The sequence below is a fragment of the Pan troglodytes genome, chromosome 11 (genome assembly GCF_028858775.2).
Source record: "Pan troglodytes isolate AG18354 chromosome 11, NHGRI_mPanTro3-v2.0_pri, whole genome shotgun sequence".
NCBI classification, from domain to species: domain Eukaryota; kingdom Metazoa; phylum Chordata; class Mammalia; order Primates; family Hominidae; genus Pan; species Pan troglodytes.
In genome coordinates, this window is record NC_072409.2 from 61055066 (window position 1) to 61074535 (window position 19470).

Genomic DNA, 19470 nt, shown 5'->3' on the forward strand with positions numbered 1-19470 from the left:
AGAATCAGGTTCCTATGAGGTGTTAATGATCTCCTGAATATTGTATTTAGCTCTTTACATACCACTGTGATGCAAAAGTGTGATTGAATAATGATCCATTTAAATGGATAATTATGGGGGTATCTTTGTATTTCTAAGAAGACTCACGCAAATACAACGTGTATAAATAACTTGTGTTTTAGGGCAGTGGCAGGAGGAGGAGTATGAATCTCACTCTGTAAAGAAACTCCTTTTCCTAAGTCTTTTAGTAGGACAAAAAGGCATCTCTTAATGTTGTTGATTTCAGATCTCTGTTATTGGGGTTATCTAATATGAATGTAAAATTATATAATATTCTACACACTGTATAGAATATACACAGCTAATTTAGGTAAATTTAACCATATATACCTTTCCAAATGTGTGTATATACATACATATGTGTATATGTCTCTATCCCTTTCTCTTGCTCAATCAAATGTAAATAAGACAGGTGATTTCACCTGCCACTCCACTCAGAAAGGACATGTTCTAGAAGATGTTTGAGATTGGTAATATGGATCTACTCTTCCCTTGGTTAATCTCTGTTCCCTTGTGCATCCCATGGTGTTTCTGTTTTGCGAGTGCAATTTCGGTGTTGAGAGACATTATCTTTGGTTCACTTACAAATGCAAAAAAAAAAAAAAAACCCAACAACAATGACAACAACAGCATTTAAATTCCAAAACCCACACAAACAGAAGCAGCAGAATGAAGCCTGGCTTAGGTTTGTTTCTCTGGCACCTGGGCTTGGTCTTGAGGTCATCTTGGTCTTTCAGGCCCCTGTTACTCCAGAAGGTCAGTCTAAAGCCTAGGACACAGGGAAGGTGGGTCTACATTCTGTCCTGGACTTCTGAGAGTTGCTCACCTTGGCCATCCTCTTTGAGGATGGAGCTCTGTAATCACCCAGAAAGGAACAGGGCCTTGGGGAAGGAGTATTCTTAAAGGGTTTGCAGGCATGGGGCCAGAGGCTCAAGTGGATGTACTATAGTTTCTTTTTGTTTCTTTTCAGAAAGAATTAGTGAAATGGTCACAATTTATTGACGTGTGCTGGTGCCTGCACCTCTTCGTTCTAGTTCCTCAGGGAGGCAAAGCCTTCCTTGCATCTTAACACTCTTTTTTCCCTACCTCTCTTTCCCTCCAGGTCTATGGCTTTTCTGAATTTAAAAAGCATTTCAAAGGCCTGTAGACAAATGCTTTGTAAACATGTCTGAGCAATGGGTAATGTGTCCACATAGAACAATTTCCGGGGAACCACATGGTTATATGTCCATTAATAAATAGCTTTCTCAAGGTCTCAGAATGAGAAATATCTTCAGACTTTTAGTTTCTTCTTCTGTTTGCCAGAAAATTGCTTTACATTATATCATCATAAAATGGTCTATTTTGCAGCAACAGATGTGTATAAAATCTGTGCATGGCTTTAAACTTTATTAGTATTGGCTGAGTACCGATGGATACTATCACTTAATGGCATATGTGTATATACCTACTTACATAGACTGAATTCTTCAAAGAAATAAAGGGCCAGAGACAAAATATACCATTTAGGTAATTCCTACAGAGCCACTGGAGAAGTCTGAAGTGAATGAGCAGACAAAATGTCATTTCATAAAAACTGGAGGTGACTGCCTTGAATCTTAAAAGCCTGAGTCATTCTGACTAAAGTCGTCAATATGTTAGGCCTTTCTACACTATTTCTAATTTGCTTCTGCCATCTTTCTATTGCAAATGCTTAAAATTTAAAGTTACACCTATGTTTCGTAATATTCTGGGTGTCCTTCGGAACAGTGGTTCCCAAATGCTAGGTTCTGAATGTGCCAGCCTGGAATGAAGTTTCTATTAGTCTACAGCAAAATAAGAAAAATAAGAAAATGTCAGTGTATTTTCATAAAACTAGACTTACTAGGTTTAAATAATTCTCTTTATTTGAAGATCTTGCGCATGCTCTCTCTCTCTCTCTCTTTTTAATATGCTGAAGTGTATCCTTCAGACTGAAGATTTTTCTTATAGCCCTGCTGGCTATACTATTTGGCCAATGAGATCTAAATGTATATAACCATTCAGTAGAAAAATCTGCTTTTATTATTATTTTTTTGCTTTCATCTTGTTCTATAAAAAGGAAAAACACAACAATTCTGGGGAAAAATCCTAATTATTATTTTAGCTAATTTACAACTCTGTTACTGTCATTTGTTCAGAAGGTGTTGGGCACCCATATAAGGCAGGCACTAGGGCTGTTCAACTCCTCTGGAAAAGACATTCAATAGTCTACACAAAACATAAACTAATGGAGAGCCTAGAGTCAGGTTGAGTCTCATTTGGTTTTTGCCTGGAACAGAACTTCCCAATTTCTGATCTGAGCCAGCAACCTCAGGCCTGTCCTGCACTCAAAATCCTCTTCTGTCTGGGAGGACAGCTGCTACTGCCTGCTAGAGAAGTCTAGGATCTGTAAGTCTGGGATTTTGATCTATAGATACTTTGGGCAATGTTCTGTTCTCTCATAAGCTCCATGATTTCTCAGACAATAAAAACAAACACAAAAGATCTCTGTTTTGTGACCGTGTGAATAAATTCGATGGATAAAGCATGCCTTGGCACAACACATCTGCAGGAGGCAGGTGTCCACAGAACACACCTTTCTGAAGTCACCCGTATCCTCTCATCATTAGATGAGTTGAACCGATCATCCTTTTCTCTGAAGTATTCTTCTATGCATTGCTCTTCAAAGTCATGTACTTTCTTGAGCTCATCATCGGTTATGAAGAGTTCTGTGGGGGGAAAAAAAAAGGAAGCCTTGAGGGAGAGAAGTAAAAGCGATGGTGTCTGATTTGTGGGCCTAGTGACATTCTCAGTATAAATCTAGGTGGGAAAAGGGGCCTAGATTCCTTGCTAAGTCTCAAATGAAATCCAAATCCAATTAGGCAACTTGCATCACTGTCTTCTTTCTGAACATGAAATTTATTATGGGTCTCTGAAGTTCACCTGAGCATATCTGGTTTACTGCAGGAGCTGAGTAGAATTAGGCAAGTTGTGAGGCCAGGGAAAAAGCTAAATCAAGGAAAGGGAAGCTATTCAGAGCCTAGAGTATCTTAAAAGCTCAAAAACTTCTGGGCTGGGGGTGTGGCAGAGAGACATTGTTGATTGGCCTTACTAAAAGCCCTTTTGCAACCTCATTCTCCTTTTTCCCTTACCTGCTACTGAGCTTAGAAACCCAACACAAACATTTCCAGTTTCCCTTGAAGCTAGCAGCAACCACGAGGACCCAGTTGGGGCCAAGAAACAAAAGAAGTCTGCTGCAGGGAGGAGTGGTGTCTTGGGAAGAGATTTTACTTTCCTGATAAAATATAGACATGTGGTTGCTTCTTTCTACAGTTTTTCACCTTCTCCTCTTTTTCCTGCCTGGAACATGAATGTGATGACTGGAGGTGAGGCATCTATTTTGTGACCATGAAACAAGAAAGCACAAAAGGAATAGCTGAGCCTAAAAAATAGAAGGAATCTGGATCTTTGACTTCAATGAGCCATTGTTGAGCTCTGGGCTCTTCATTTTTTGTTAAGTGAGAAAAATAAAGCCTTATTTATTTGCATTATTGTTAGCCTGGTTTCTGTTAATAGAAGGTAAATGGATTCATAACTGATATAGCAGTAGAAAGAGCCCAGTGGAAAATTGAACCTTTAAGTAGTTTATGAATCAGGGTTATGGGGAGAGAACTGCTTTGCCAGTTCTTAAATGGGACAAGACATTCTTCTAATCCCATGCCCTCGAGATGTGATAGGGATTGTCCCAAATATTTGGAGCCCTGGATTTTGGACCCTCAGGGATTTAGTTTGCTGAGGTGGCTCTTGCTTGCTTTGGGACATTAGCCTGAATTTGCCTGGGGCATGGAAAGTATGAATGTAAAAGCAGGTGAGAGAAAAGAAAATACCAGAAATTAGACTGCTCTTGTCAAATATGGGAGGCTTCCTGAGGTGAGGAAGACCTGTATCACAGGGGACACTTGAGATTCACTCATGAAATTACACAGAGCATTAGTCTCGAGGGAGGGGAAAGAAAAGAGGCAGTTTAGAGAGGCCCTCAAAGCACAGACGATTGCTATTGCTGCTATGCTATTGCTATATTTGAGACTCAAAGGAGTATATTTAACACTTATTCTGCTGGCACTTCATTTAACTTCTTTGGCTATATGTAACGCCTTTTTAACAAAAATAAAATACTATTTTTTAAAACTCCATTAACATGTCAAATTTTAACAATAAAAATTAAATTGTACATTTCAGTGTTTTGTCTGAGCCTCTGCCAGAACTTGGCAGTGCCCTGGGTTCTTTTAATTAAGGCTACAGATGGATAGTGAAAAGTTCAGTTTCCCCGACTGATTCATACAATGCAGGGCCCTTGTCTCTGACCTTCACCCTTTTCCACCCAGCCACAGCACTAAAATCTTTCTTCTCTGAGAAAGCAGACATGGCTGTTCCTCCCTTCTGAGCATCCAGTGACCTGGCAATGCTTTCGTTGCTACCATTGGTGATAACAACAAGAAAACCCTGAACAGCAACTGCATGGAGCTGGCTCCCATCTAGCCCAATGTCTGGCTTGTTCAGGTTCTCTGGCCTTCTTTGAGGGGGTGGGCACTGGAAAGGAAATGGATCTCTGGACCATCCTACTTCCTGCATTGTATTTACAAACACCACCTTCCTAAGCTCTCTGGATAAGTGAGGTTCCTCTTCTACCACAAATGACTCATGCTTTTTTGTAAATTATTTTGGGACTCTGAGCTAGCCCTCAGCATGTTATCCACTGCAGGCTATCATTCATTAGAGCATCCCGCTGCCCCTGATTTTGTATCCCATGCTCCTCCACATTGGCTAGAGTTCCTGAGTCGAGAAGCTTAGGGTTTATTTCATAGGTCATCCACCCCGACCCCTCCAACTTTTCTCTTTGCTTAAATTTGTGTTTCAGATGGAAGCAGTGAATTCTGGAATTCCCAGGTCTCTCTAATGTAAATGTCTAGAAAGAAGTTGGGCATTGCAAGGTCAGGGAGGGTGTTAAGAGCTTCAGATTTAGAGAAGCTGTTGACCAAATCGTTTTGGTTTCAAACCTTAGATATACTGGTGACCACACAGAGGGAAGTAGACTCCTGGGCTATAATCCCAGAGGCTCTTGTTCAGTAGATTTGATGTAGGTGGCCTGTTTGACACACTTTGAGAAACCGTAGGAGCTTGCTGGTATGGGATTGGATTCCCAGTGGTTCTTAATGGAGCGTGGTACCCAAAGGGTATTTAGGAATCTGTGGGAGTCACCAGTATTTAATGTGTGGAGGCTGGATATGCCAAACCTCCTGCAGTGTGTGGCACAATCCTACACAACAAGGAATTGTTCTGCCTCAATGCTAATAGAACCTCCTTTTAGAAACACTGGGCTGGAAGGTGGATGGTGAAGGGTCTTCTGTTTTGTCCTCCGAGTAACAGAAAGCAGGGCTGGTCTTCTCATGAGGCAATCTAGGCACAACCCCTAAGGTTTAGGAAAATGTTTAAGATCAGAAAAAATTATAGGTCCAGAAGTTATTGCTTAAATTATATATAATGTAGCCTTGGGTGGCATATTAATATCATTGATGTATTTTGGGTTGAGATCTCTGGAAAGCAAGAAACTTAGAACTTATGAAGCTTCTAAAATAGCCCTGCTGGAGACTGACTGTATCTCTCTAAGAAAGACATGAGGCTAAGAGTGCTCAATTTCAGCCTCTACCATCTTCTTTCTGACATTATTTCTCATTCAAGTCAACTCCCTCATCCCCCAATGCTCTCCAAGCCTTCAGAGCTGTCTGCAGCCTGCAAAAGGCAGGAGGAACTAGGTGGGCATGCGATTCTGCATGATTGCCTATAGGAAGTGGTAGGGATTTCTGATTTGTGGCAGCTCGGCTGTCGCTTGAAGCTTACTCAGGCCGTAGTCCCTTTCATCTGGGTCGCTCTCGTGTTTCCTCCATCGGCAGCACAGGTGCTGGAATATCATGGTCATGTGGCTGAAGATGATCAGTGGTGGGGGCAGAACTGGCCTTTCATGGAAAGTCATGATGAGCTGATACCTCTGAAACTTCCAGACTTGGTTGGATATCGATTTTACTTCAAAAAATGTATTGCTAAAATAGAGACCAAAGAGAATCAAGTGAGAAAAACCCACTGTTTTCTGAAGCATCGACTCCCCTTCACCCCTGCTGTCCTCATCCATCCCACGTGCTCCAAAGGACCCACTTACTTAAAGACAGCAATGAGGAGGTTGACCAGCAAGATGTTTGCCACTAAGAGGTAGCAGGCCATGATGGCCGGCACGATCCAAGCTCCTGTCTTGCAGGGAGGCAGCTGGATTATTTTACCATCCTCTCGGGTCTCATTCTGTCCACAGGGAGCTGGAGGGAGCAACACACACAAGAAATGAGAAACTGGCTATTTGAGTTAGAAAAAAAATAAAAAGATGGATTTGTATGAGGGTTTTAGATGGAAGAAATACATAGCCATCTCAAACAGAAAGAAGTTCCAAACAAGCCAAAATTGAAAAATGAGAGCTTCACGAATATCTCAAGGGGCTGCTACTCTGGTGGTGGGGGGCCTCGGTTCCACAGTCTCCCCAAGTTATCACCTGACCAGAAGAGGGGGGTGGAGCCACCTGCTTGCTCACCCTGCCGCTAGGCCCCTACACTGGGTGAGGGGCACTTGGTGCTCTTCTGAAGCCTGATTGAGAAGTTTTCTTGGGTGTGCCCAGGGAGAAGAAAGTCCCACCACTGGCAAGTTACTTTCAAAATGTGCTGTAGAGGCTGTCAACCTGACAGCTGTAAGAGCAGCAGCATCTCGGGACTATTGATCGGGAATTAACAACAGGGCAGCTGTTAATTGCTGCAAGAAACAACCTGGGAGCTCCAGCTAACGATTTGCTGTCTCAGTACAGAAGGAACAACACAGGGCAGTGCCTTGGGAAGTATTTAGAGGGCTTGTTGCTCTCTGCTCCTGATGGATGGGATTTCATTAGGAGGGCAATGAGGGGTGATGGGCCGTGATCATGGAGCTCATAGCCACACCTGTTCTTCCAGCAGCATTTCCATTCCAAAAGTGTGCTTTTCAGGGCACAGGAAACAAAACCTAACTGCAGTGGATAAATGGGCAAATGGGGGAAAAAAAAAAGCCTGGACGTGGGGGTGAGGAGGAAGGTGATATGTGGGATTGGCTGTGTGTGAGTAATGTGCTAATGAGGCCTGCTTGGAATTTCCGGGTAAATGCAAGAAAGAAAAAAATCCCTGACAAAGCTTCTTAGTGCTGCACAGACAATGTGGCTCAGGAAGCCAGATGATGCCGTGAGGTGCCAGGCATGGGTGAGGTAGCCCTCCTCTCCAGCCCCCTATAATGGCTTTAGAACAAGGCTCTTTGCATCTACCTGTAAAAGGCGGTTGGGGGGAGTGGGAGGAGCACCAAGAGGTCTCAGCAGTTGCCACAGGCTGCTTTGATGATCGGCCAGGAAGATTTGAAAAGTTGACCCAGAATCTACTCGGCTGGAGTACTTGGCAAGAGGCGTCCATTCCTTTCTCAAGAGTTTCCGTTGCTAGGCTGCACATTCTACAGTGATTCTCAACCCTGGCTGCCCTGGGGATCACCTGGCGAGCTCTAAAAAATACCAATGCCCAGCTTGGCTCCAGACAATTGAATCAGAATCCCTGAGGGTGCCCCAGGCATCAGCATTTCTTTTAAAACTTTCTAGGTAATTCTCAATTGCCATGAAAGTTGAGCCCACTGAGCTAGAATTAGGCTGGAAAAATTATGTAATTTTTGACATGCTCTGAGGCCCAAAATGCATCTTCTCAGCCTATGAGGATTTTAATAACATTAGGACACCAAGACCTGGTTTTTATGGCTAAGAAAAGGGACCAAAGTGCTTCCTTTAGTTCTGCCTGCCAAGATGACTGGATGCAGAATCAGGCATTTTTGAGGAGCAAGAATCTTTTTTTTATTATTGCAGTTGTGGCACTAAACACCCAAGACAGCCCTGTAAGAGGTCCTGATCATTTCCACCCTTAGAAGGAAAACTCAGCAACGAAGGCCCCCTGGCTTCAGCATGAAGTCAAACTCTGAGAGTGCCTGGCCCTGGGCCGTGTCTTGCCACCTCCCACCTCTCCCTCTGAGCACAAACTGGACTGAGTTTCCTGCAGTTCCTAGAAATGCCATGTGCTCTCTTACTTCCTGATTTTGAGCCATGCTGCTGCTTGGCTTCTAAAAGACCCCTCTGCTACCTTGCTCCCATTCCCATGCTTCACCTGGGTGAATCCTGCTCACTCTTTAGTGCTCACCTGGCTTTCCAAAGCCCACCCAGCTCCTTTGCTGCCCCATCCAGCAAGGACTTGGGTAGGTATCTTCCTTACAATCCCAGAGCACCCTCTGCCTGCCCTTTTGGGGGTCTCTCACACTGTATCACCATTGCCAGTTTATTCGTCTGTATTCCACACAAGATTCCTGGTGGAAGGTTGCTCCTCAAGATTTCCCATCATCTGGCTCAGTGTATACACATAGCACATCCATATGCACCTGTACAGGACGAATGTTGCATAAATACAGGAGATCATGGGGACACAATCTTGTTGTTGGACACTAATAGACATTTCCCACACCTCCGCAGGCCTACTTGCGATGCATAGTCCTAGCTCTGAGGGGTCATTAGCTCCTTTCTTAGGTTCTTTCCAGAAATCCTGCCCTCAGCTTGGCAAGGAATCTTCTTACACTCAACCAGACTTCAGCGTCTCTGCTACCCACTTGGCCACAGGCCTCATGGAACCATTGCTTTGTTTTTCTCTCCTCTGCGAAGCTTCTCGCACCTACTCTACCCACTCCCTCCCAGCCTAACAGTCTGGTAGGCTGGTCACTCCTCTATTCTGCCCTTTCCTCTGGCTCCTGCTCAGATCTCTGTGTAGACACCAACAAAGAGCAGAAATAACTGCTTGGGGTTAAGTTAGAGAACTTACATGATTTTTACAAATGTGTTCCCTGATCTCCATTTCTTGACTATTCTGAGAGAATACAAAATAAACTTGTGAGAGGCAGAGCTCATTTATCTTGCTCTTTTTGACCCTATATTGAGGGAAGGCCATGAAGACACTTCCTCCACTTGGGCCCTGTGCCCAGCTGAGAGAGGAAACAAGGAACAGTAGGTGCTTGCTTGTTTCAAGTGGTCCATGTGCATTTCCATGGACTTTCAGAAAGTGCCATCAACATATTTCCAGGTCTCTGCTGAGTTCCTCTGCTTGGTTCCTCAAAGGCCCTCACTAATTAAAATATTGGACCAGCTTAATATCTTTTTTTTTTTTTTTAACATTATGTACCTTCCTGAGAAACTTAATATCTTTATTGAAGATTTGATTTGATGTCAACAAATCAAATCTTGGATTTGATTTGTTTGGCGCCAGGAGCCTCCTGCCAATCTTTTGGGTATTAATTTATTCCAGCCTCCTCCCACCTTTTACTCATCCTGCTTTAACAGAGGTAGTATTAATTTAGTGGTTAGGAACATGTATTATGTTCAAACCCCGACTCTGGCTGAGTGCAGTGGCTCATGCCTGTAATCCCAGCATTTTGAGAGGCCGAGGTGGGTGGATCACCTGAGGTCAGGAGTTCGAGACCAGCCTGGTCAACATGGCAAAACCCTGTCTCTATTAAAAATACAAAAATTAGTCAGGCATGGTGGCACACACCTGTAGTCACAGCTACTTGGGAGGCTGAGGCAGGAGAATTACTTGAACCTGGAATGTGGAGGTTGCAGTGAGCTGAGATCGTGTCACTGGACTCTAGCCTGGGTGACACAGCAAGACCCTGTCTCAAAAACAAAACCCCCCCCTCAAAACCCTGACTGTGCCATTTTCAAATGATCTGACTTTAGCTTTGTCCATAAACTTTAGCTTCTTCATCTGTAAAATGGGAGTAATAATGGTATATTACTGTCAAGTAATGTACTGTCAAGATCATTACACAAGATAATGCATGCAAAGTATGTAGTTCAGTATCTAGCACATAGGACTCAATGAACATTAGCTGATGTCATGATTGGTATTTTTATTTCTGTAATTGATAGACTTTGAGCTTCTCAGGAACTATGTTTTATTCCCCTTTGTTTTGCAATCACTAAGAATAGCGCTTACTCTACAAACATGTATTCAGTGGTTATAATATGCTGAATACAGGGTATATTGGGAATTAGAGAGATGCTTCCTGTTCTTAAAGAACTTGTAATTTGGTAGAGACATAGAAAGGGTACAAAGCATTGCATTATTGTGTGATATGAGCTTGGATGGGGTTTCTGAGGAAGCACTCACATTTGAACTATGATAGTCCCTCTAGCCTGGCCATACAGAGCAGTCTGGTAGTCAGGACCAGCCTGAGGAACATCATCTAGTTTCTACAGCAGTAAGGGCAATATACGTGAATTAGATGATCCTTGTTACAATGATGATGATGGTAAAAATGAATAGTTAAGAAATAGCCTTCATTTGGTAATATCAGCAAAGAAACAGCATTATATGCAGCAGTTAATGCAAAATGTTGTTCTATAATGGTTTCTAATGATGTCCTTGTTCTGGGTAGTTACCACCCTAAAAAGTGCTATGACTCAAGCTTACAGATGTCTACCACTGATGAAGATGAACTGGTGCCTTAAAGCCCTGATAAGCAGCAGATTCCAGGATGGGGAATAAATTATCTGGATTGTCATATAGCACCAACCAGTATCTGGAGATTTATGTTCCCAGAGAAATGCCCCCGGGACATGCACCCAAGATGGCACATGGGTGGATGTTTAGGAAATGTAGGCTGGTGACTTCCCCTGGGCCTCCTCCTTCCCTGCTTTTGGGACCTGACATTTGGGTGGCTTTTCTCTCAGTCCTTTTGCAAGAGGCAAATGCATGGTCAGTACCATCTCCATACCAAGTGGCATGTTGTCACCTCCCTCTTTCATGGTGACAGTCAGTACAGAGTCCTTCTAGTGGATATTGACTGGTTCCACCTGCCCAGTGTATATTTCCCCATCCTAGTTTCCTTTTGTGGAACCACCCCTTGTCCACTCTCAGTCCATGAAGTACGGGTGAAATGAACTTCAATGCCAAATCTAGGAGAAGGTTAATCAGTGTGTTTTATTCCCTGATTGCAGTGATCGGTTCAGGGATGGACATGTGACCCACACCTGATCAATCAGCTCAATAAGCATCAGCCTTGGAACTTTTGTTGAAACTAGTATAAAAGAGAAGTTCTCTTTTCACAATACAATGTAAGGCTACCAAGTAGAGAAGGCCTGCCCAAGAGTGACACTATCACAGAGAACAGAAACTGATTCCTGGCTCAGCCATGCCTAAAACCAGCCTTCTATAGTCATACAAACCATGAGATTCTTTTTCTTAAGTCAATTTCAATTGGGTTTCTGTTACTTGTAATTAGTCTTGACTGATACAATTACCCCCACCTCTAGCCCTTGTCCACAAGCCAGTAATAAGAGATGTTCATATTTTGGGCACCTCATTGCTGAGAGACTGCATTTGGAGTCTTGGAATGGCATGGAAAGATTGGAAGGAGCAATGCGGGATGTAAAACCTGATCTGATACCAAGGTTGAATTATTGCCAGGAGCCAGAGGCCATGCTGCTCCCCTTCTTCCCCAAAGTATAAAATAAGGGGCCTATACTGATAAAGCTCGAATTTTGTCCAAGTGGGATCTTTGACTCAGAAACTAATGACACAGATTGGACCTATTATCAAACCTGTAGGATTAATGCAGCTGGGAAACTTTGGCCAAGCACCTGGCCAAAGTTAAAGTGAAGAAAACTTATTCTAGAAGCTGGTCATAGCTTAAGATTAAGTCGCAGGGCCTCAAAGTCACGTGCAGGTACAGAATGGGAAGGCTACATCTATGCAGCAGTGGCAAATTAGAAGGGATCAAACATTTGGAGATTCAGATTCTCTATGGTTTACTTATGGGGGTCACATTGACACATCATATGGCAGAAGCCTGGAAATGCTATTTCTGTTAACTATGCATTAATAAGTAGAAATAGATGATTGGGCTCTGGAACAAATTAACAGGTTGTTCAGGTAGAATTCTGCCAGAGTACATGGATGATAGTAAGAAAGCCCTCCCTATAGATGTTGTGGGGGTTTTGGAGCACAGCCTTCCAATGGTTGAAATGTTTCTCATACATAAACTTTTATAATAACAAGTCAATGACATCCCTTGCTGGAATATAAGCCCCGCAGGGAAGATTTTTGTCTCTTTTGTTCACTAAACAGCCTCTAGAACACTACCTGGCATGTAGTAGGTGCTCAATAAACATTTGCTGAATGCCTGCAGACATGGATGTCACACACTGCACATGTGACCTGCAATGTCAGGCCACATTCTGTGAGTTACAGCTCCTCTATTTCACTGGGTGTCTATTTTCCTGTTTATGTCAAGACCTCATCAAGTGTCATCATGACCTGTCAATATAGGGTGGCTTCTGTGAGAGCAAAAAACTGACAGAGGTAAAAAATAGATTTTTTGGTTTTTGGTTTTTGGTAATTACCAAGGTTAAAGCAATAGGTCTGGTCTTTGACAAAAGCTATAGAAAATCTCCCTCTAGATGCTGTTGTATAAATCTCCACGGCAAACCAACAATACCCCATCTTGCATCCATGACAGACATTGCCAATTAATCTTGATGTTTTTTCCCTCTGAGCCAAGATGTGACCTTCGAAACCTTCTCAAGACAAAACTCCTGAAAGCACACCAACAAACTGAAATTGACGCAAGAGAAGGGACCTTTCTCTCAGTCCCGGTAGAAATGGGAACGTGAGGTCTGGGGTGAAAGATCAGTGACGTTCTTCTTTTCAGGATCCTCCTCAAGCCCACATGGCCTGGCCAGTACCTGCCCTATACCACCTCACAGTTGCCCAGGAACCAAAAAGGGTCAGAATAGGACATCCTGCTTATTTCAGACATTGATACTTGTGACGAGGTACCATCCTGAGAGGGCTGTGGAATTCCCCCACATACATCCTGGACCTGAGGACCCTGCCCCCTGCCTATTTTAAAAGATAGCTTTAAATATGGTGCTTTCCCAGAAAATCCTGGTCCTAGTTTTTTCCTTATGTGGGATCGTCAAAAGTGAAGGAGAGTGGAGATTTGGGAATAAACATCTGTGGAAAGCATATTATGTGGCAATCTCCATGCTGGGCACATTACATTGGCCATTGTGTTTCATCTTCTTACCAGTTCTGTAAGAAATGCATTGTCCTTGTTTTACAGCTGAGGAAACATGTGCCGAGGGGTGAAATGCCTTACCCAAGACCACACAGCTAATAAGGGAATAATGCCAGAACCATTCCATATATCCAAAAAATACTGAGTTCCTGCTATGTGCCAGTGGCAACTGGCAGTGAAGATACAATTACAAATAAAGCAGAAATGGGCACTACCCTCTGTCTGACCCTGAAGTCTATATGTATTCTGCTCTACCTCACATGGCCTTGCCAGTGTAATATTAGTGACCACCTACTGCAGGCTTAAATGGAAGGCCCTGTGCTATGAGCCTTACTTATATCACCTCATTTTAATCTTTACCATATTTTGACATGATAGGTCTAATGTTTCCCATTTTACATATGAAGTAGGGAGGCTCAGAACACTTTAGGGTCCCTGTCAGGTAGCTCAGAGCCAGGAAGAAAAAAATCAGAATGTCTATAAAAGCCTGGTGAGCTACAAATTCCCTTTCCTTGGTGACTCTGAAGAAAGAGCCAACATGGGATTGAGAGGAATCTCTCAATTATGAACAAATGTAGAAACAGTTCATTAGACATTGATTATTCTTGTCCCCATCGACATGAATAACTTGGCCTGAGCCGTTCAGATGAAGTACGAGTACACAGAACAGTTTAAAAGTTCAGAGGGTGGAGAGAGAAATTAGGTTCAAGTAAGAGGTATCAGGGGCAGGCACCTCCACCCCAAAGATTAAGACATTTGCCCTGTTGATTTCATCCTATAATATGCAGGGAAAAGAAGTATTTATTTATTTAATATGCATACCATCTTGTCCCTAAAAAGTCAGAGAAATTTAAAATGGAACACCAATGTTTGATATAATCAGAGTCATCCTTAAAAATATGGCAAAAAAGGATATTTCTTGAAGAATGCCCCTTCCTCTCCTGTCTGAAGAAATGTTTCAAAAGCTCAGTCCAAATCACAAGCAATGGAATAAAGAGCTTAGTTGAGTATCTGACTACATTTATCCTATTTTTTTTATAGAAAGGATTTTCAACTAAAAATCCATCTTGAAAAGATAACAAGACAAAGAGGATTTCTCCACCTCCTTCTGAAAATCTATACAGTTCGCCATGGAGGATTTAGAATGCCATTAGCACAGCTGCTGTGGCTTACTGGGAGGACAAATTTGATTTAGATAACGCTGCTCTTTGGCCTTTTCCTGGCACAACGTTTTCCTTGGCAAGACAACTGGAGATGCCTCCCTTTGTATGGCTACATCTTTCTAGAAGTTTCCTTATCTGAGGCTCTTTGATTGTGGTGGGTCCAGGTGGAGGTTTTCTCTGTGGAAACATGAGGCTCTTTCTATTGCTTTCAGTAGGTGACTGCCAATATCCTCTTATAATGGACAAGAAGAGCAAAGGTCACTGAAAACAAAGGTCACTGAAAACCAGGCAAGCCCAACTTTCTAGAGTCAAAAGCACCATCTACTAGCATCCCCTTTTACTTCTTTTGTGGCTTAAGTTTTTTCTCTTCACCTAACCCAAACACTAGGTAAGATGCTAACTGATAATGATATGGCGCAAAGGCAGCCACTGGAAATTGGTGGGAGGCCTTGGTTTCTCCATCCATGAACAAAGGGAGTTGGGTTATTGATATTTTCTACAGGGCAACAGACACACAGCTTGGGAAGTCCAAGATGGCTTTAGGACACAGAAGCAGGGCATTAAATAGCACTGAACTAGATAGTAAGGGATGACACTGTCAAGCTTCTTTCCATCTTCCTGACGCCATCAGAGAGAAAGTGTTAGTTTAAGCATACTATTCTTTTAACACTTCCTTAATGTTTGCTAAATTCCCTTTTTAGGAAAGACTGAGCTCAAGCATCTGGTAGAATTTCACAACAATGTAGCGTTTTTCATTCTGTTTATTTTGTGGTTATCTTCTATTTATGTCAAATGATACTGATTTTCAACTTGTGACCATAAATCTTTAAAAATAAATTAAGTTTCTAAAAAATGAGCCAATTTAACAAAAAATATTTAAGAGTAGAACAAAGGTTATAAACTAGTGAATGGGGGTATGTGGTTGACTGAAGTTTGGGAAATGCTGGATTAGATTATCTCTAAACTCCATCTATTCCTGATATTTTGTCACTCCACGATTCCAGGAAAAGGAGCAAAAGACTTGAATATGCCCCAAACTGAATCATCTATCCCAGGAGCCAACTGTAGGCCACTTGTAGAACCTTAATCTTTTTATTCCTGGTAGAAAAGCAAACTAGCTCCCACTGCATTAATTGGAATTCAGCCCCTACCTGGGGAAAAAAAGGGACCAATGATATAGCCTCCAACTCTTCAGGGCCATCTTGGCTTGTGGTCTATCTGCTATGTGCACACAGTTTCAGCTTTGAGCTATTCAGAACCCACTATTAAGCTCAATGTCTCATTTTTTAATCCAGTAAATTAGCAGGATGTCACAAATCTAGGTATGTTGTGTGTGTGTTGGGCAGGGGGGAGGTATGGGGGGAAGAGCGTCCTGGGGGAGAAGTGGGGAGAATTCAATTCCCTGTTATTTGGTTCCATGTTCTTCCTATACTATATATCTAGCTTTACCTGGAAACAAAAATTATTTATTTGAAGAGGGCTTCAAAATTCTAACCTTAGTATTTCATTATTTTGCATCAGGAATTAATATCAGAAATATTTTATGCAAATCTTGCCTTGGAAGAATATATATCTAAACTAGACTATTGTACATGCCAGTGGGTTTGCTGTCATGATTAGGAGATCAATTGCATTAACAGCCCCAATTTCTCTCCCCTCCCTGGATCCACACTGCTTTGTCATGTGATGTTAGAATTTCTATCACTAAACAGGTGGGATCTCTTTCTTCACCTCTTGATTCTGAGTTTGGCCATGTGGTTTGCTTTGGTGAATGGAATGTTAGCAAATGTGACCCACACGGAACCTTGGAAAAGCCCTTAATGTTTCTGTTTCCACTTTTTGGCTTCCGCCATTACCATAAGAGACATGCATGAGCTAGCCTGTTGGAGAATGAAACACAGGGAAACTTTGCTTCTAGGTGCTTGTTGTCTGAGCTGAGGCTGTTCTGGAGGAGGTGATAGCCCGCTGACCTCCTGGCATGTGATTGAGCCCAGCCCAGACCAGAAGAACCATGCAGCCAACTCTCAGTCTTCTGAGCTCAATACGTGCTTATGGCGTTAAGTTCTGAATTCTAGGGTGGTTTTTCCTGTATCATTTTTGTGTTGATAGATACCTGATACACAAGCTAAATTTCCCTTGCCCTGCTCACAGCTGGAAGAGGTGGCCCTATGTCCTTCAGGCTGACAAAGTCCTTTCCTCATTTCTTCACTTCTCCTTTCACCCAATTCAGGCTACAGATGATTGGAGCAGATTCCACCATTGACCAAGAAGGAGTGAGTTCATTGAATGACCAGTGACTAATCAGACTCTTTGTCTTTAGAAATAAAACAGAAGTGCAGAGACTTAAGTTAGATGATGGCATGTACTTAAAGATCATATAGAGCCAGACCTCACTGGGTCATGTAAAGCAAGCCATATGAGAGAGGGATGGTGGAGGAAGGGAGAAAGGAAATGGGAGAGAGAGCAAGAGAGAAGGAGAGAAATGATTGATTGATAATTGATTGAGGCAGGAGAGAAGTATAGAGAAAAGCAGATGAGTGTGGTCATGTCTTCTGATTCTGACTTTACAAAACCACTTCTGGTTTTGTTCCCAGTCAGCTCACGCATGTCGTGCTCTGCTTCCTGTCTTTGAATGCCTCTGCGGTTTTCTCTTAGGCACTTACAGTCAGTCTTTATTGAACCTACTCTGTGTAGTTTTGTTTTCTTACAATCAACATTTTTCTCTGGTTGAGAACATAGTCGCTAAGACTTCAGAAGGAATCAGTTTCCTTGCCTAGTAGTTTCATCAGAGAAGGGAGGGGCTGTGAGAAGGGAGAGGGAAGCTCTGGGAAGGGTTAGAAGAATGGAAATAATTGTGTTTAACTCAGTTTTAGTCAGGGCTTGCCTCATCATCATCATTACACCTTCCTTTTGATATTTGCATATACCAAATAGGATTAGATAAGTTCTTTCCTTCTTCAAACCAAAACAACAGAAAAATTTCAGAGAAAACATAAAATAAGTTACTCTTTCAGATTTTTGTGTTGCTGTCCACCTACCTATAATTCATCACAACTCCCTGACGTGCAACAATACACCTTTCTGAGCAATGAGGGCAGGAGGAGGCACCCCTTCCCCTGTAGGCGAAGGGAGCTGGAGTCCATTCTCATTGCCTTTACTGTGGAAGGTTTTCCCTGTGAGTCCACACTACCTCAGCCTACAGGCCACACACTAAGGAATATGCTTGTTGTTTCTGTTTAAAATGGAATTGTATTACTTTTCAGAAGCCCATGCATATTTAGGGTATTAGAGTATTCAAAGAGGGAAGAGCCAGGGCCCTCTTCAAGAGGGGCCTTCTTAGGAAAAGAACCAGCAACCTCATATCAGGGCTCTCTGTGCCTGGAAGGATCAGTCCAGTGAGCCAGACTGCATGTCTATGTGTAAATGCACATCAGGGGACACGAGGCTACACCACCTCCAAAGAAATAATCTATGGCTCTTGTCGACTCCCATTGCATTGTACCTGAGGGGTTATATGATATCTACAGAAATGATCAGCGTGGCTCCTAATATTCAGGAATGCGTATATAAGCAAATAAGTTCCTGCTGACATTATTTACAAATCCCCTGGTAAGAGACAATGCAAGAAACACATCTGTACTTACAGCTCACGGTTCAGGCTCGAATCTCTCTGATCTGCAGGCACTAATTCCTCTCTGTGCCCTCTGGATCCCAAGCTCTGTTTACTGTTAAAACTTGAGCTTTTCACGCTTCAAGTGATGCTCCTCAAACAACCAAGAATCCAGATAATAGGCAGTCCACATTCCGCTTAGAATCTAAGCAGCTGTTGGCTCTTGTGTTGGGACTATGTGTCCAAATGTATGCTGCATATGAACTGCTATGAATATGATAAAATAGTTGGGTGACAGCACACCCTTGTATAGTGGGCTAACAACGTTATTCTTTCCCAGAGCAACATTGACACGTCAGTTAAAATACAACAAATAAACATTTTCATCTTGGCAGATTTATCTGTTTTTATTTTTATTTATTTTTTTTGAGACAGAGTTTTGCTCTTGTTGCTCAGGCTGGAGTGCAATGGTGTGATCTCAGCTCACTGCAACCTCCAACTCCTGGGTTCAAGTGATTCTCCTGCCTCAGCCTCCCAAGTAGCTGGGATTACAGGCACAAGCTACCATGCCCAACTGATTTTGTATTTTTAGTAGAGACGAGGCTTTGCCATGTTGGTCAGGCTGCTCTCGAACCCCTGACCTCATGTGATCCACCCACCTTGGCCTCCCAAAGTGCTGGGATTACAGGCATGAGCCACTGTGCCCAGCCTAGATTTATCTGTTAAAAAATAATAAACTGAGATACCAATCAAGTGAATTGCGGTGGGGGCGGGGGTGGGCCAAGAGGGAAAGAATAGGCAAGGCACTTTGCTGTTCATCATTTTTTAAATTATATTTTAAATAATCACATTATCCCACATTACTAAATCATTTTGTGAAGTCACTAGACACAAGGCACTAACCTTGGGTAGGTTCAGATTGAGACTTAGATCTGGCATTTTGCCATCTATGTCCTATGGGTAAGTCCTTTGATGTGTCTGAGCCTCAGTGTCCTCATTTCTAAGCCTGACCTAATGATGATAATAGAAATAGTGTTAATAACAGTGATGATGACACATTTCCAGCTTCCCTCATCATTCATTCAACAGGTATTTATGGAGCCCCTACTGTGTACCAGGCACTATTCTAAGTGCTCGGGATGCATCAGTGAGCGAAACATCAAAGATCCCTGCCCCTAGACTATCTATACTGGGAAAGGGATGGTGGTGGTGATAGTGGATGGACAGAAAAGAAACAATAGCATAATAGATAAATAAGCTAAGCAGGCTGTCAGTAGGTGATAAATGCTGTGGGAGAAAGTACAGAATACAGGGTAGGAAGGATCAGGTGTGATGTGGGAAGCCCACGGGTGGTGGTGGTAAGCCACATTAAGAAGGCAAGATTTGAACAGAGACTCCAACCTCAGATGAGGGAGTTGGCTA

General features: G+C 42.6%; 1 protein-coding gene and 1 long non-coding RNA gene across 28 annotated transcripts in view; one reads left to right on the plus strand and one right to left on the minus strand.

The window, feature by feature from the left end:
• The window catches only part of LOC104007884 (uncharacterized), a 194025-nt gene that overhangs the window by 132541 nt on the left and 42014 nt on the right, over positions 1–19470 (plus strand). The window lies entirely within an intron of this gene.
• The window catches only part of TRPM3 (transient receptor potential cation channel subfamily M member 3), a 901150-nt gene that overhangs the window by 17833 nt on the left and 863847 nt on the right, over positions 1–19470 (minus strand). For all 27 annotated transcript variants that reach the window (XM_054658878.2, XM_054658880.2, XM_009456711.5 and 24 more), the window contains 3 exons: positions 6275–6425; positions 5959–6158; positions 2657–2789 (listed from right to left, as the gene is read on the minus strand). In XM_054658878.2, coding sequence (XP_054514853.1) covers positions 2657–2789; positions 5959–6158; positions 6275–6425 — 484 coding nt within the window. The remainder of the gene's footprint in view (positions 1–2656; positions 2790–5958; positions 6159–6274; positions 6426–19470) is intronic.